Source organism: Oryzias melastigma, linkage group LG5, assembly GCF_002922805.2.
Source record: "Oryzias melastigma strain HK-1 linkage group LG5, ASM292280v2, whole genome shotgun sequence".
NCBI lineage: Eukaryota > Metazoa > Chordata > Actinopteri > Beloniformes > Adrianichthyidae > Oryzias > Oryzias melastigma.
Window position 1 is genome coordinate 17,628,383 of NC_050516.1, and position 18,464 is coordinate 17,646,846.

The 18,464-nt window shown below is 40.6% G+C and overlaps 2 protein-coding genes across 2 annotated transcripts in view; one reads left to right on the forward strand and one right to left on the reverse strand.

The window, feature by feature from the left end:
- Positions 1 to 15,501, forward strand: part of LOC112144894 (ataxin-7) — a 29,511-nt gene extending 14,010 nt beyond the window's left edge. Inside the window, exons 6-13 of the mRNA XM_024269760.2 lie at positions 6,314 to 6,608; positions 8,346 to 8,665; positions 8,859 to 8,941; positions 9,065 to 9,345; positions 9,424 to 9,610; positions 10,282 to 10,403; positions 10,488 to 11,613; positions 13,341 to 15,501. Coding sequence (XP_024125528.1) covers positions 6,314 to 6,608; positions 8,346 to 8,665; positions 8,859 to 8,941; positions 9,065 to 9,345; positions 9,424 to 9,610; positions 10,282 to 10,403; positions 10,488 to 11,613; positions 13,341 to 13,358 — 2,432 coding nt within the window. The 3' untranslated portion in view covers positions 13,359 to 15,501. The remainder of the gene's footprint in view (positions 1 to 6,313; positions 6,609 to 8,345; positions 8,666 to 8,858; positions 8,942 to 9,064; positions 9,346 to 9,423; positions 9,611 to 10,281; positions 10,404 to 10,487; positions 11,614 to 13,340) is intronic.
- Positions 15,502 to 16,058: 557 nt separating this feature from the next.
- psmd6 (proteasome 26S subunit, non-ATPase 6) lies at positions 16,059 to 18,464 on the reverse strand. The gene is made up of 8 exons (XM_024269763.1): positions 18,188 to 18,464; positions 17,558 to 17,763; positions 17,301 to 17,446; positions 17,003 to 17,222; positions 16,819 to 16,927; positions 16,563 to 16,731; positions 16,354 to 16,431; positions 16,059 to 16,279 (listed from the first exon to the last, which is right to left on the reverse strand). Exons 1-8 carry the CDS (start codon positions 18,330 to 18,332, stop codon positions 16,183 to 16,185), a joined length of 1,170 nt encoding a protein of 389 aa, XP_024125531.1. The 5' UTR covers positions 18,333 to 18,464; the 3' UTR covers positions 16,059 to 16,182.

An 18,464-nucleotide genomic window follows, 5' to 3' on the forward strand; every position in this document is an offset into this window, starting at 1 on the left:
TTGAATGTTGTGAAGCTGGTTTGACATTACAGTGTCTCTCATTGAGGAAATTGTTACTGATTAAAACAGAGATGAAGAACGATGATTTACAAAGCTTATAAAAAGCTTTTGCTGTGTAGTCAATGAGGAAACCAAGTCAAGTGAATAGATCATTGTTTGGTAGTTTTATAATATTACTAAGACAGCTGCTTGTAGATGGAAACAACATGGCAATTATATGGGTAAATAGGTAGAAAATAATTACTATTACGTTTAACTGCTGCATTGGACGAGTGAGACTTGGTACTGTTTTTTGTGTTGTTTCATCCTAATAGATAAAGAAGACCTTTCCCTAAATGGCTTTGGTCCTGATTTATAAAACTGGCTGTTGGTTTTAGCGTAGTGTGTGGTCCATAGTTACATTCAGACATTTCTGTAAATACCAGTCTGGGGTCAGCACATGTGTTGTCCTCCTATTTATTCTTAGAAGTTTCCTGTTGTTGAAAAATGAATATGCAATTCATAAGCAGCATTGGTCAGCCGATAAGAACACAGAAAAACATGTCAGCAGAGAAAAAAATGAAATGCTATCCCGCTAAACTTTACTAGCTAGTAAAACCTGGAAGTGGTTTTTTCACAGTTTCAATTCAGATGTTTTCAAACTGGATCTCTGCACTGTCTGGGAATTATTTTCACAACTTTGGGCTACACTTGTCTGGATTTCTAGAAGCTTACCTTAAAAAGATAAACTGCATTTTTGATGATATTCTCCACTATTGGATTGCATTCTCAGACCATTTATGAAGCTAAAATCCCATAGACTTCTATTAAGAAGTGAACAGCTATTACTCAGTTACTATATTTGTCAGAATAACCATTCTTCCTCTGATACCGCTTTTTAACATGTTCTTGCTAATCCCTTCTTTTTTTGTCCATATTTTTTTCTGTAGTGCAAGTTAATCGGGTAATAATCTGGTCAATCATCTGCTTCAATAAAAGAACGTGGTTCCCGCTGAACCTCCGTGTCAAACGTTCAAAATGTTTAACAGATTCTCCTGTCCTTGCATTCAAATGGAAGTTATGTGGACTCCTACAATAATTAAAAAAATAATAAAACACGTTTTCATTCACAGCTACTCCTTACTGCACCTCATAAGCTGCCATTCTATCACTTTTATAGCAGAGTCTCAAAGATCATTAATTGATCATTAAAAACTATAGAATATATTGTATTATAGCATATTTGTTATGGAAAATCTCTTTAGTCATTGTTTTACCACCATATTATGTGAAAACGTACCAAATGTGAGGCGAACACATCAGTGCATGTATGTTTTTGTATTGGTTCACACGAATTATGCCCCTTTCTGTTATCTAACTTTATATTATTTACCTTCAGATGTCTCCATCACTGCTGTGGAAGCCTTTTTGTGCATGCTTCTATGATTTTTTGTGAATGAGCACATGAGCTTCTAATGTATGAATGCACACACTTCCACCAACTTTATGCAGCTTTTTTTTGTGCGTGGAGACCTTTAAAAATGAAGCCCCTGCGCCCTTCCACCACCACTTCAACTTACAGATAAATATTCCTCTCTCAACTGACAAATTTAGTCTCAAATATTTTCTCTTGTCTGCAGTTTGGCCACGGACAGTTGTAACAGATCTGTGGCCTGTGTTGTTAAAACACTGCTCAGCAGATAGGAATGCTGAGGTTACCCTGATATATGAGAGCTGGCTGGTAAAAGAGGAGCTAAAGAGTTTTGACATCTCACTTCCACAGTAAAGCATAAGGAGGATGTGCTGGATGCAGGATCACAAAGAAAAAGAAAAGGAAACTACAACAAATTTGGAGCTGAAATGTCATATGAGCTTCCTCGTTTCTTGACCAGAAAAAAATGCTTAGATTTTTTTAGTACTGTATAATTGTGGAAAAGCGTATTTTTATATTAGAAATTATGATGATTCTGATGTTTCAACAAATCTTAAAAATATTGTTTTGACGTAATTGACTGTATATCAGTCAAGTCAAATTCCAAATTCTGGTGTTAATACATTCTGTGAAAAGTTAGACTTGTTGCATTGTACTAACGTCAACTTTTTAGTTTTTCACCAAAAGAAGTAAAAGGATTAGAATCGGTGAGTACAATAAAAAGAGTTTACAGTCAGTTCACAAGCTCCTATGATTTCTGAATGGAAAGTTTATGTCCCTTTGGTAAAGGGAGACTTACCATCTACAGAACCCTGTTGTACTTTGTCTTTTAGTAGCAATCCTTTTTCACTTTAGAGGCAGGTTGAGTTGTATAATTTAGCAACAGCTAGACTTAAACTTTGTTGAATCCTTGCTTGGCACCAAACTGTAGCTATTATTGAAAGGAATAGGCAAAATATAGAAGATCAGAATCAACTTTTCATTTTATCCAACCCAATGTCTCCTCTTAGCCTATTTACTGCTATGTACTTTCAACAAGACTAAACAAGCTTGTATAAATTCTGCTTTATGTCTCATTTTTATTCAGAAAAAAAAATGTCACACTGCTGTATAGATTTCTGCCCTGCCCTCCTGTTCCTCCCTGTGTCTGATTCAAAACTTAGAGACTCTCAGTGGGTCAACTCAGCGGCACCTTCCTGGCTAAACAAACCTCATCCAGGTCTACAACCCTTCCCGCTTAATGCACGATGCCAACAAAGGGCAACTGGTGGTCCCTGCAAACACAACAAAAGATGGACAACCTTTGTGGTCCCTTTCCGGTAGAACAAACTACCAGCTCTGATGCAAAGTAGTGTACTTTTACAGCTTTCCATGTACTTGAGGAAAAGAAACTCAATCTAGCCTTGACGTCTTTTGTGGCTGAGACTCTTCTTTTGAAGTGCTTCACTTAAAATGGAATGACTCAGTTTATATGACCGACTTAGCTTGTTATTTACCTCGTTTGAAACTTACTATACGCTTAGTAATTTAGTAGGCCCTTCAGTCTAATGGATGTTTGAGGATTAATGTTGAATATCATTATCATTGGTCAAACAACATTGTTAAATCATTGTCTGCTTTCACACAACAACCCTTTACAAACAAAGTAACATTCTTATCAAAATGAATCAATGCTTTACACTCCTCATTATAGATTGTTTTTGCAGCGGTAAACAGTCAAAGTGGTTACGCTTAGAGAATGGGTAAATTACTCTCAGGTGTGCCAGAACTAGTATCACTTTAGTTTTACAACATCATATGATGGTTAAGAGATGAAACACATTTTACAGTTTTGCTCTCACTGACTGAAATATAACAAAAGTGCATTTTTTTTGGTGCTGAACGCTCCCTACTTTGTTTAACTTTACTACACTCTAACTCCATATAATAAGTAACTACTAATCAGCTATTAAATTAGTCGTCGACTATTTTAATAGTTGTAATAATTGTGGTAGCCCTAATTGATAAAGCTTTAAATACCATTAACAAATTCAAAAGTACTAACATTTGTTATGTAACTGTTCACTCCTTTTTATCAGTTCATGGATATATTCATTTACCATAAAGATGAATCCATAGTTCATTGTGTTGGCTTACAAAGCCTCTCAGCTTCAAGAGGCTTAAGAGGCCAAACGGGAAGGTTGTGACAGGAACGTCCAGGTCATTGAACTCTGCTAGCAGCTTTAGTTTATGGTGATCTTTAGTTTAGCAAAAGTTCAGATATTGGAAATCTGCAGAAACCTATTTCTTGATTTTTATTCCGATTTTGTTTTTATCTTTGACCATATAAGCATCAGATGTACAGTAGTCCTTCATTTCTCATGGAGATTGTGTTCTACGGTGAAATCTGTAAAGTAGATTTACAGATGTTTCAAGGTTGTAAACCCCCCTCACTACACATTTTTTACCCTTTTCTTGGACAAACGTGAACATTTTCACACTTTTCTCTCCTGTTTAAACTGTCAAAGTTCAAACCTTTATAGAAAAATGAATTCAGTATTTTGTTATTATTATCTGGTGGTGATGAAAGATTTATGTAAATTATGAATATTTTATCATTTAATAATTTATTGGAGACACAGCACGAAATAGATTGATTCACAAGGTCAACAACCAATCCAGACACAAAACACTGCTCCGTGTATCCCTCGTACTATCACCACAAGACAGTGTACTGAACTTTTTTTTCCAAGGATTTTTTTTATCTTCACTGGTGTCTGTGGCAGATATAAAATCCTGTTCACCTTCGTCATAGGAGCCATCACGCATCAATATAGGGGTGGGGCCATATGGACCCAAGAAGATAGCACTAGGATTAAAAAAGAAAGCATGAAAAATTACATTGCAAAAACTTTGTGTAAAGTAGAAAGACTGCAAGGTGAACTTTGCAAGGGAGTCAGAATGGTTTCTTTTCTAAAAAGCTGAAATATTCCTGTATATTCCTGTGCTGCTCAAATGTGTCAGTGAATCGGTAACAGCAAAAAAAATTATTCAGTCAAAACCGGGTATGTGTATCAAAAATCCTGAATGACATCCAGCCCCAATGTCAGTGTAGACACCAACATCCCTCCCTGAATCCATCTGTCTTCTGTGAAGTGTTTGTAGTTCTCAGCTGAGCCTGAACCCAGCAGGAGCTTCTCACCACAGACAGAAGCTGCAAGCTCGCCTGCAGTTTTAGTCATTCATCTTTTCATTTGGATGAGTTCATGCTATTTTTGCTTTTTTTGGTCTGTTTTGTTTTCACTTGTCTCTTGTTTTGTGTTTGTTTGGTCTGAAATGTCAGTTCTGACTTTGAGAAACTCAAGTTGCCCTACTGAGTTCTGCAATTGAGCACAAGAGTGTTGTCTGTATGGAAGATTGAAAAACTCCTTCCATATCCAGAGTGTTGGAATCAAGCAGAAACGTTAGACAAAGTCAAATGTTCACACTTGAGCACACATATCAACTGGGGATTTAATGCTCACTCCATAGAAGCTGTAAATTACAGGTTCAACAGCTTCAATTTTTTTGGTTCATGGACCCATAGTCAATGAGTGAATCGGATTTTTGTGGATAGAGAAGTAAACGTCCATGGCGTCCTGTTGACTTTGGGTTTACCGTAGTCAGATTTTCTCCCGACTGTGATCAGCAAATCCCTCCTGTCTGATGGTTGGATCAGGGCTTAAGTTGCACCTCGAGGAGAAGAAAAGATTGGAGACACTATGATGTAGCTGTCAAAGCACACCAATTTCTTAAAACAGACGTACTGTTTGGACCACCAACACTAGAACATGTTTGATTATGCTTTGCAAAATAGTAGAAAATATGTAACTTAAAGAGAGCAATGAAGACATCCTTAGTGAAGTCTGTCATTAGCAAACGACATGAATTTGTTTCGTCTTTTGCTTTGATTCTCTTGTCTTTTAAGAGAAGTAGAGTAAAAGTTTAAGAGCATCCAGTGTGGTTTGTGCAATAACAAATGGGGTTAAAACAGAACTTGGCTTGAGGTGAAGATCCCAGCAGAAAAGCTAATAGATGTGAAGAAACTCCTGGAGTTTGTGGCAAACGAATGTGTCAGCGGGGAGATGCCTAACTGTAGAGAGCGGGAGTCCTATCCCCTCACCGAAGGAGAAATTGGAAGAAGGCTAAGAAGTCAAAGTTTTGTTTGAGCAGGCCTGCTGAAGGAGAGGGGAGTGGCACGCTGAAGTGTCGGGATCTAAAAAAGGTTCTGCTGCTACAGGCCTGTCTGTACGTCACCTGCTGAGACAGAGGTTTGGCCTTTAGTCATATTTTGGAGTCGGTCCAAATGCATCAGCTAATTGTTAGGAAAGATGCTTTTTATACAAAAACTTTTGGTGTTTTGTAATTCTATTTGATGTATGTACTTTAGAGTTTTAGTTTTTCCTATTTGGTGACTGTTTTTTTTAAGTTGTTTTAAGGCCAAATTTTAGAATCTGCTTCCTTTAGTTTTCTGCGCTGTTGTTAATCAAGAACTCTAAACAAGTTGATTCTTAAGTCCTTTTCTGGTGACGGCATTCAACTAAATTAATGACCTTTTTAAACCTCCTGAGTCTTAAGGCAATTTGTACTTAAATGGTACAACAGGTTTTACGTACAAATGTGCTTTTTTCTTAAATTCCACAGTTATCCTAATCATTATTTCAGTAATTCTGCCTCATCACTTTGCACAGCAGATTTTGCATGAAGCTAAGACAGAAAGTAAAGCTTTTGACCTGCTTGGTTTTTTTTACTGTTTTAGGCTGTGCAGGCTCAAATCACAAATCTACTTCTATTTTGCTCACTGCTCTCAAGAAATATTTTTCTTCCTAGTTTATTTAAGTGTTTATTCCTCATAACCAATCTTTTTTGTTCTCCAATCTACAGAAAGAAGACACAGTTCAACCAGCAAGCAGTCGTCCACATCGCCCTTCCCCGTGTCCGGCAAGAACCGAAGCAGCAGCGGCGGGCTTGGACCTGCGCTGGGCTCGGCGGCCGGGGCAGGAGTGACGAGTGCAAGCATCCTCAGCCGACCAAACACTGCCAGCTCCAGTGTGTCCCTCTCGTCCTCATCGTCATCCTCCTCCAGTCTAAAACTTGTCAAATCAGCCAAAGACAAGCTGCCAGGCGTTCAGCGAAGACCATCGATTGCCCCGTTCAGGATGCCACACCCAGACAAAATGTAAGTCTCTCCGCTCTACCACAGTCAAACGGGCCAAACTTCATGAAAAGATTGTCCATCCTAAAAAAAAAAAAAGAAAAGAAAATATTCCACATATATTTATCCCCTGAAAGCCCTGTGCATAAATGGAAACATATGGCTTTGAAGAATCATAAATTGCTCTTCAACTCTATTAAGTACTTTAGAATAGAAAAAAGTGTTGTGCTTTGCAATATTTAAAAAGCAAAACAAAACAGAATAAAAATGTTACAGAGTAAAAGAAACAAAAAAACAAAAGAAGACTATGTAACCTAAAGTCATCTATTAAAATAAGAACTTTTTAAATTTTTTATTTTAGTTTATTTTTTTCAAAAAATGTACAAAATAAAAAGCTTTTATTTTTTTCAAATTCACTTTTTATCAGTTTTCTTTTCCATTTTGTGATACAAAAACACCACTGACACAACTGACACTGACATAACACAAACACAAAAAAGGGTATAAGCTTTTCCATTCCCTTTACAACTTTTTAGTTTGATTTATTATACATTCATTCATTTTATGTACCTGTGTATACAAAATATTGTTTTTTTCTGTCATATACATTTTTGTTATTGTTTTTGCAACAAAATATACAAGCAATTCTTTACAGAATCCTCCAGAAAAACAAAAGAATGACTCCGGTTGTACTTGGGGCTTAAATCTCAATCTTTGTCCACTTTTAATTTGAAAGACTATTTGCTTGTTATCCGATATAATTTTATTTTAATCAAAACAACCTCACCTATGTGGCACTAACTTTATTTTGTCTTTTTTTTTCCATTTTGAATTCACACACTAGACATCAGGGCTGCCACGATTGGTCGACTAAACGACAACTCATCAACTATTAAAATAGTCAATGACTAATTTAATAGTCGATTAGTCGTTACTTTGTATTATATGGAGTAAGAGTGTAGTAAAGTTGAACAAAATAGTGAGCGTTCAGCACCAAAAAGGCATTTTTGTTATTTTTGAGTTAGTGAGACCAAAACTTTAAATTTTGTAAAAAAAAATTGTTCCTTGTTTCAGATTTGATTTAATCTTGTTTTAATCCCAGAAACTAATAAAGGACAGAGGCTGGATGAGTCATTAAAAGTTTAATAAAGTTAAAAGTTTAATAAAGTATTATCTTAATTGTCTCTATTTTTAGCTAGCTTAAAGCTAATGCTGGTTAAGATGTGGTCTTTACATCCACTTTGCGAATGACCCGATTAGTCGACTAATCGGAAAAAAATAATCGGTGATTAGTCGACTATTAAAATAATTGTTTGTAGCAACCCTACTAGACAACAGGACATTCCTACAGGTAAATGGTGATTTAAAGTGGCTCTGTAAGCCCAAAAATGTTCAATAAAGCATTTTAACAACGGAGAGTGAAAATAATAAAAAAAAATGTTTTTAACAAACTAATTACAGGTTTTTGAAGGAAAATACATGAAAAAACTCTAGGCGAGATTTACAGATTTCTTTGTGCCACATATTAATTAGTTTTCTGGTTGGTTGAACACATTGAGGGAAATCACAGACTTTACACCTTTATGCTGTGACCTTTCTCAACCAAGAGAATTTCTCAATCACTGACTTAAAATAGTCCGTCTGTTCCAAGGGTTTAAATTCTGAAGTACTTCCAACATACTAAATGTGTTTCTTGTTCTTTCAAGTTTTGTTTATGTCATCTCCGTCCTCCTTCTTCACCTCTGTCACTTTGTCTTCCAGCCTCACTCCGGCTGTCCAGGTAGAGAAGATCCATCTGAAGGTGGACTCGTCAACGAGGCTCGTCCAGGCGCAAGCCGCCCCAGCTACCACCTCATCCTCTTCCACTACACCCCTATCTAGCACCACTGTGAGCTCCAATACTACCACCGTCACCACCACCTCCTCCACCGCCCTTAAAGCAAGCCTTAACTGTCCCTCCACACCAAAGCTTCCACTGCTGGCCTCAAGTCAGATCCCCAACGGCAAGGGCGTCCTCTCCGACAAGAAGCGGGACAGCAGCAGCACCAGTGGCAGACGGCACTTCAGCAAGAAAGTATCTGGTCAGTAATTTTTGGGATGTTTTTAAAAATGAAAAAAATGTTTTAAATTAGTTTTTTGGGTTTGCTTCCTCTTGCTATTGTGGATTAGATTCAAATACAAAAGGAATCTGTTGTTTTTATTTTTTATACATGATAAAGCCCTAAAAGATTGGCCCATAACATATCTTCTTTTCCTCACCTTTTCCTCTTGTAGAGCGCGAGTTCAATGCAGATATCCACTGTGGTGTTTTGGATATAACCGCGCGCAAACCCTGCACAAGATCCTTAACATGCAAGGTAATTACCAGGCCTTTACAGGAAAAAGTTTTAGATCATTTCATAAAGAAATGGTGCTAAAACCACAATGGTACAAAGTTAAATTATAATCAAAATGTATTTTATTGTTTTTTTTTTTTCCAGACACATTCCTTAAGCCAGCGGAGGGCAGTGCCGGGCCGCAGGAAACGCTTTGACACACTGCTGGCAGAGCACAAGAACAGAACAAGGGAGCGGGAGAGAGAACGAGAACATCAACAAGCCCACACGCCGCATAACGCCCCCCTCAGGGACCCACACCCCTCCTCTCACCTCGCCTCCGGCCATGATGCCCCTCAGCTGGCTCACGGCAATGGCCCGACCCCTGATGCCACGAAGCCTTCTCCACTCGGAAAGCCCAAATTTCATAGTCCCGGTCTTCCACGGTGAGAGCCGTCCCGCACTCGACCGTTCCTTCCTTTTTATCTAAAGTTTCTCACCTACAACGACTGTGTCCTCATCAGGCTGAACAGCAGTCACGCCGGTGGTTCTGGAGACGGAGCAGCTATCCAGGAGCCCCAGCATCAAACCCAAACTACCCCTGATAGTTTTTCCAGACTCTCCAGTGATGAAGGAGAGAACGAGGAGCGTGAGGACAGCGCTGACAAACTGGACTGTCATTATTCAGGTTATCACCCACGACCAGCAGCTGTAAGTGTCTGACGCATCATTGAACAGCGTAAAGGGGCCATACCATGTTTTAATTTAGTCTTTCAGAGTAATCTATGTCCATATATATGATCATAATATTACCTTTGGAACATTAAAAAACAAATTTATGAAATATGAGTTATTTTTGCGAACTTTCATACCTAAAATGACTCAATCTCTGAGGCTCCACCTTTCGCCCCTTGAGAGTGTTGTTCTTTTTATGATGTCATCCTAGAGCCGTCCTTGTCAGTGCGTCACCCACAAAAAAAAAGAATCTTTTTTTTTTTTTACATATTGATGTACATACTGTATAGTTGAGGCGTGTATCCACAAAATTTGCCAGACAGAATAGTGATGGCTAATGGGTTAATTTTGCGGTGAAATGCGGTCACCAACACCAAGTGAAAATTTCAGGATGTATTGAAACGATGAGAACATTGTTGTGGTTAGCACTGACTGTGAATGTTTCTTTTCTCTTTGAAGCATCAATCTCTGTATCGAAAATCCTTTTTGCTTTATTGCGGATCATTTTCCTGAAGACACGTGTAACTATCCATCGATGTTCAATAATTCATGTTCAAACCAGCTCTCCCAATTCGTAGTTTTTTCATGGAATGGCCCTTTTAATGAATGAATGTTCGTCTTAACCTCGTTTCCCCTCTTCTCCTCAGTTCTGTACGTTTGGCAGTCGACTGTTTGGCAGAGGCTGTTACTCCTTTGACAGGCGGTGGGACAGACTGCGATGTGCCCTCACCACGATGATGGAGAAGCATGTCAACGCTCAAATGTGGAAGTAAGTGTCAATGTAAAAATCATCAAATGCTTTCATTGTTTCAGCAATAAAAAACCAACGGACATCATTGTTGATGCGTTTCAGGAAAATCCCCTTGGCCTTGGAGAACTCCTCTGTTGCACCCACCCATAGGACAAGCACAAATTCCCACAGTAACACTCCCTCCACAGGCTTTCTGAGCCCCCCTGCCACTTTGCCCCAAACTCCTTATAGCCAAACTCATGAGGGCAAATCAGCGCTCTCCTATGGGACCACCTTAAATGCTTGCAGCTCCCCACAGGGCGGGGCTGAGCACCCGGCCTATGGCACCACGCAGGCCCGACAAGTGTCTTCGTCGCCACAGATGCCTTCAGCCCACTTGTCTTCGTCCTCTTCTTCCTTGGTACCTTCCCTCGCTTCAGGCCGGGCGCCAAAGTCTCGTTCCTCCAGCACCACCAAGTCGTCGTCCTCCTCATCTTTCAGGCCTAGGGACACCTCCTCAAGCTCCTCCACATCGGTCACCCCAAACACCACCGGAGGAGCAAACAATAACAACAGCAGCACTAACTTCAGTGCTGCGAAGAAGAGGAAAAACAGTTCTGTCCTCACGTCATCCTCTGAATCTTCCTCCTCTAACGCCAACTTCTCCTCATCCCTCAAGAAGAACTGTGCAAATGTCAGCAGCTCAGGGAGCACTCACCAACACAGCTCATTAGGTCTGTCATCGTCAATGTCCTTCTCCCACAGTGGAGTCCACAGCATGGGGCTCAACTGTGGTCCCAACGTGCGGACCAACTCTCTCAGTCTCAAGGCAGAGGCTTCTGGAGGTTCAGCGGGTGGCTCCTCCGGGCCGCCGGCACGAGGTCCTCCTTCAGGCAGCCCTGCAGAGTCCATCAAGCGGATGAGTGTGGTGATGAACAGCAGCGACTCCACTCTTTCCCTGGGTCCGTTCGTCCACCGCCAGTCCTCATCGTCATCCGAGCACCACACCAGCTTTAGCCACCACTCCTCAGACGGACGCCTGGAAGGAAAGAAGCGCAAAAGCTCCTCGGCCTCCGGTGGCATTAATAGTGGAGGGGGGGGAGGAGGGCTTGGGGCAGGAAGAGGGGGTGGGCCAGGGACAGGTAGACCCAAAGTGGCAAAGTCTCCTGCCATTAACAACATCCATGGGAAGCATGGGCGGAGCATTCCAGGGGCACCAGGACTACCAAACAACTCCCATTTACATCAGGTTGGTTTTTAAGAGTCCTGAAACCTTCATTCCAGTCATCTTATGATTTTGCCGTTTTTAGCCAAAATCCAAAAACCTTTATCGTTTCTAAGTAGATGGTTTCTACAGAAATTGGCCTCTGATGCTAAATACACACCGGACGTGTGAGGCGTGTTCTAGAACCCAGTGGACGGGCATTCTTGAACACACTTCACTGGACTCTCACTACCTGATAACACAGATACAGTGGGGCAAAGAAGTATTTATTTAGCCACCAATTGTGCAAGTACTCACACTTAAAAGATGAGTGTTCTGTCATTTTAATCATGGTTATACCTCAACTATTAGAGACAAATTGAAAATCACATCGTCTGATTTTTAAAGAAGTTATTTGTAATTTATGATGGAAGATTAGTTGGTCAATAACAAAAGTTCAACTCAGTACTTTGTTATATTCATTTTATTGGCGATGGCAGCAGTCAAACATTTTCTGTAAGTATTCACAAGGTTTTCACAAACTGTTGATGGTATTTTAGTCCATTCCTCCATCCAGATCTCCTCTAGAGCAGTGATATTTTGAGGCTCTCACTGAGCAACACAGACCTTTAACTCCATCCATGGATTTTCAACGGTTGAGATTTGAAGACTGGCTTGCGCACTCCAGGACCTTGAAATGCTTTTTACGAAGCCACTCCTTCATTACCCGAGCAGTGTGCAGTTTGGAGTGTGACTGTCTGAGTTGTGGACAGGTGTCTTTTATCTAGATGACGAGGTCAAACAGGTGCCATTAATACAGGTAACGAGTTGAGAACAGAGGATCCTCTTCCAGAAGAAGTTACGGTCAGTGAGAGACATCTTGATTGTTTGTTATTGACTAAATACTTATTTTCCACCATAATTTATAAATAAATATCCATGATGAAAATTTCAGGTCCCTCTCACCTTTTTAAGTGAGAGAACTTGCACAATTGGTGGCTGACTAAAACTTTTTTGGCCCTCTGTATTTACAGTTAGAAGAGGCTTGGTGCAAATCTCACAAATCTTGCTCCAGAATTTTTCTTTCACAGCTCTATTCTGTTATATGAAGTACTTGGTGTTGTATAATTCCAGTTGGATACAAACAGTAACTATGAATTTCACCTTCATTGTTGCTGACGGGCGCCATCCATGCGTCACTATTAAATTCAAGTGATTGATTAGTCAAAATTAAGCTAATGTAACTTTCAAAGCACGTTCAATGGCTGTGCTCTTTGTACATAAAACCTGCAAATGGACTTGCTTATCGACATGTGACTATTGGAAGTGGTCTCTCGAATGCGCTAACTGTGGCTGGTGTGAACGTAGCATGAGTTGTGGGCGGGACCATTGCTGCTAAGCAACCCCTGCCCCGCTGCTGAGAGCTTGGAGCAGCAAGTTTGAGGCCCACTCACCATATTTTCTACATTACAAATATGCTATATTTCCAAACTTCTTTTTTTTTTGTCTGCTCTTGATTCAACATGATTTTGAGCTTAAAAATGCTCATAAAGGTATTATTGAGTTCATTTTTCTTTACTCTCCATTAACATAAAAATCCCACAAGAACATGCTAAAAACACCAAAAATACAGTTTTTATTTTAGTAGAACTTTGCAGTAGCCATGCCTGTTGCAACCCTGGTTTTGATTTCCATGTTTGTTTGTAGTGCGGATAATATTCGCACATTTCCATCAGAGGATTTGGTTTGACCTCCTCCTTTCTCTCCCACAGCCCAAGGCTCGTCCCTGACAGGAGTCTCCGGCTTCTCCGGCTTCAGAACTGGAAAAACGGATGAGGAGTAATCTGGAGCGGTCCACCAACTGCTCTGGACCGCATGAGGCCTTCTGAAACAAAAATCCACATTACTCTCAGCTACCCACAATCCTCAGGGTGGAGATGACCTGGACTGCCCAGTAAAGTAAATGTGGTCCTTAATACTTTTCCCAAAGCCATGTATGTGTGTGTACGTGTGATTGAGGGGGGGGACTAAACAGGGACTGGGGTCTGATTATCGAGCCAAGAACCCCCACCCCTCTACCCCCCATGCAAGGGGTTTCTCAGTATTTTGAGAGCTCCTCCCATGCAGTCAGAGGCAGAGGGATCAGTCTGCATCAGCCATGGTTGTCTGGTCCCGGTGTTCAGGTTAAGGGCTGCTGCAAACGTGCCGCCCTGAAACGGAGTGACTGCAGAGACGACGAGCAGATCTCTCTAAGCAGAAGAATGGGTGTAAAAGTGTGCGTGTGTGTTTGTGAGACACAAAGATTTTTCTCAGATTCTGCTTGACTACTGGACTTTCCAACATAATGACACCCCCAGCGCCTGATCTCAGAAGCCTTGTTAGGAGAGCAGGAGGAGGGAATTAATAATCGCAACACAAAATCACCTTGTTTGGCTTCTTTTTCTCGGTGTGCGTCCTTGTGGCGCCCTCGTTTTGTAACCTTTGGTCGCGTTCACACACCTGAGATGAGCCTACCTGGATGATCTGGAGATTCTTAAGTTACCCAAAATAATTATGCAAGTTTTTATTTTCTATACGTATAATTTCTTACGAGCTTTTTACACTGAACTATGAAAAGTCGTGGAAACTTGAGGAAGACAGTTGTGCTTTGAAATGTGAAAGGGCACCTGGTGTTTCCCCTCGGGTTAAATCTTTGATCAGATCCAGAGGGGGCACCTGAATCTGTCCGACGTGACAGCCCCTTGAGACCCACCCCCAACTGTGAACAGCACTAAATAAAGGAAAAACAAAGCTACTTTCTCCACAGGCACGGCGCCGCTGTCCACAAAACTAGCCAAAGGCTTTGCCAAGTGGTCGTCTTTAAAGCTGGGGTCAGTACTTCTGAAGCAGTGATGGTGCATTATGGGTATGAGAATCTGTGCAAGCTGTGTTGCTATAGCCACCATTTCTTTTTATTTCCCCCCTCCGTGGAGCTTTTGGGGGGGGTCAGGCAGATGTGAATTGTAACGTTTTACTTCTCCCATGTAGGGAATCAGGTATGGTACGCCTAAAACTGGAACAAAACTTGCACGTCACTCGTCTTCTGCAGGTGGGATTGCCCCCCTCCTGCGTGTAACCACTACCCAAACGTCTGGTCGCTCACCAAGTGGCTTGTCGGAGTGGCCAGACACGATGCTGTATTCCAAAACGGAGTCTTAAACGCGGCGGTCCCAGCCTGTCGCGCTGGGATGTTTGCGCATTCGGGGTGAATGTTATGGCGTGAGATTCATGGAGATGACTTCACAGAATGCATCTTTTGACTAAAGTAGTCCTTTTTACACAACTGATGTCAAATCCTAGAAAACGTAAATGAGAGGATTTCATTTAGAAAAAGAAAAGTAGCTCCCCCTCCCTTTCTTGTAGCTCCTGTATCAAAAAAAAAGTATTGAAGTATTTGAAATGACATATTTTGTTATCAAATTGTACATAGTAAATTATGTATTTTTGCACATTTTTCGTATGCATCAATTTTTTGCTACAATTTTGGAAAATTGTTTAGTAACTTTAAAGAACACGACTATTTGAAGTGTTCCACTGCCAAGTCTATACGATGCAATATCTCCATACAGTAGCTGAAGCATCTCATGAATCACATCCTTTAAAGAGCGTCGCCACTGTAGCATGCGTCTGTACGACGGAGGATACCTTTAGTCACCTTTCAAGGTCTTGATCACACGTGCTTTCAGAAAAAAAAAATTCTGTTGCCTAAGAATCAACACAAGAGAAATCTGTGATTGTGGGGGGAAAAGTCGCAGCTCCCGTCAAACGATATGAAACTTTTTCGGAAGGCTGAAGGGGATCGACAAAGATTGCTGCTTGCATCGTCGTTGCCAAACAAGTCGTTTGAATCACAGGTTTAAAAGAAGAAATATCCGATTAAAGAAAGTGCCTGAATTTGTTTTCCTCTCGACTGTATTCTTTGGGTCGTTTTTACCTTACTTGAATGTTCAAAGTGTTTAGGAGTTTGGTTATGAATCTGCCTGTGAATTCTAAATGTGGTGAAAGCTTGGCCCCGTATAAAACCGCCAGTTTCCCAGAAAGAAAACGGATGTTATCCTCAGTATGGATCTGCTTTACTGAGGTTTCAGAGACCCTAACTTTGTTTCTTGAACAGAAAGGCATTGTAAGGATGCTTTCTTTATTCAAACCATAGACTTGGAATGTGAGGGACAAAAAGTCTGAGGAAAAAAAAGAAATCAACCATTCATTCTTTGTAAAAGTGTATAGATTTCTTCTTTTGTATACATTATCAGAATCATTTTTCAGCTGGACTCATGTATTGGCTGCTATGTAATTCATGAACACAACATAGGTTAGGAATTAATATTTAAAGAAGAGATTGTATAGTTTATTTGTTTTGTAACAAGTTTGTGTAAATAAAATAATTTATACTGATATTTATATGAAATCATGTCTCTGTCTCGTTCATCCAATCAAGAACTTTCAGGAGATTTGGCAGGAAAACATGTTTTTATTATGTACACAATATAAGAGTCACTTTGTCAGACAAACAAGTGTTGGAAAACTGAAGAAAAATCCAAGAACGCGGCGTTGCGATGAAGACAGCCAAGGTTATTACATGTTAATAACCCTTGACAGCTTCTGAACTCTGTTGAGCAGCAAGTCGCCCTTTTTGATGGTTTCCTGGTACTGCCAGTTTTTGCTGTCAGGTCTGAAGAAAAAAAAAGGATTAAAAATCAGGATCTTGATACCAAATATGTAAGAAAAATGGACCAAAAGTGTCACCTGTTGGTTTCCACAATCTCGTTAACCTTATCGATTTTACAGTGGAGACGGCCCGCCGCTATGAATCGAGACAGTTCTCTGGAAGGAAAAAAAATAAGACCAAGTTAGAATTATTTACCAAGCAGATGGGTCGCTTAAGATATTCAGCAAACGACGACCCCTTCTGTGGATTTGACCTAACATGGCACTAGAAGTGAATCAAAACTCACTGGTCAATGAATTCTGTACTGACGCCAAAGGCCTCTGCCATGTATCCCAGAGTGAGTGAGCGGTAGGACTCCAGCAGCTGGCTGTACGCCTGGATCCTCATCTCCCTCACATAGTAACGGTAGTGAGGGGCAAAAAGCCAGTCCTTCTTCATCTCCTGCTCCACCAGTGCTAAAGCACAAAGATTCACATTTGCTATAGAAAACAAATGACTGCAGGTAATGACATTTATTTTTAGGAAGGATAAAGATTTCTTACCCAGAGACTGAAAGAAAACGGAGTAGCGGCACTCGTAGAGCGAGAAAAGATACTGACGGACAGAAGGCAGGCTGTGCAACACCTCCAAAATCTCTGCTCCCTTTATCACCTATGAGAAAAAAAAGGAATCAAAAATACTGCTCTAGATTAACAACTTGGTTATATTTATAGAAAAAAAGCCTACCTTCTCTCGCAGGTCAGGCCTTTCCAGAGCAATCATGCACACATAAACAGTGTAAGTAACAAAAGTCTTGTAATCCATGAGTTCGTAGGAGGTGAAGGTAGAAACCGTGTCGAGGAAGAGCTCAGCCGCTTGCTTGAAGTCCCTGATTGCCACACAATAGAGGCCCTGGTAAACTTTCAGACGATTTCTCCTGTCCCAGTCTCCTCCCTCCTCTATAAGGCTGCAGGAAGGAGTTAAAAAAAATTAGTACTCTAAAGATGCCACACAGTTACAAAATGAGTCCACACAAAGACTTTACCTCTTGGCTTTTTCTGAGTTCCTTGTGATGAGGTCGCTGTCCATGTAAAAGAGGCCGATCCTCAGAAGGTAGAAGACGATGTCTAGTCTGTGGCCCAAAGCCACTGTCTTGTCATAAGTTTTCCTGAAAGCAGTTAAAGCCCCCTCCTACAGAGAGACAACACAGAATACGTCAACACACAATACTTCCATAGAGTAATAATCAAATGTGCACCAAGTTCTATGTACTATCACAGAGGTGAAGAAGTGTGAACCTACCTTGTCGCCAATTCTAATAAGATATTCGGCCTTGGCCATCATAGCATCCCGGATCTCGCTCTCCCCCAGGCTTTTCTCGGCGTCCTCCAGAACATCATCCAGGCGTTTCAGCTCTTCTTCGTTGGCCTTTTTCATTTTACTTAGTAGCTCACTGTCCAGCTGCCACTTCAGCTCCTTACACAGGCCCTCATAGTATGGTGCCATATCTGAAACATAACAGATTTACTTAACTGCATAAACGATAGTCTGAATCAAACTTAGTTAACAAAATCGTTTTCATGACAAGGGCTTATTTTATATTATTAGTACCGAAAGTAACGCTCTTCAACAATCAAAATAAACTTATAAAAGTAGAAAAATATATTAAAATACACAAATAAAATCCCTTGTTGATACAAACAGTGACATATCTTGATTAGTTTTACGTCCTTCGTATTTTTTTCTGCTGTGTTTCTGCTAACAAAGTTAGCCAGGAAGCTAATTAATATTCACCACAAAGAAAAGCCTCGTTTTTACAAACAACGCTCAGTTTTATCTAAATTCAAATGATGATTTGCGCTCTAAAATAGATTAAAACATTGGCTGATAGCTGTCTTTGTCCCCGAGCTCACTAGTAAAACGCTAACTCACTGTTAGCTTTGATAGCGTCCATGAGCTCCGTCTTCACGTTAGCATCCTGCCGATGAGCCTCCATGGTGAGCAGAAACTTTAGCTGAGCTATCCTCAGATCCGGGTTCTTGGGCAAACCCTCTTCCTCTAGGTTTTCTAACGGCATGTTGTCCCACGACGAATAAACAAGCACAAAAACTGCAGACTTTAAACGCGATACAGTCAACTCTTCGGTTGTGAGCCGTTAGCCAAGGATGACTACGAAAAACAGTGGACCGGGGTGTTTCCGCTGACGTCA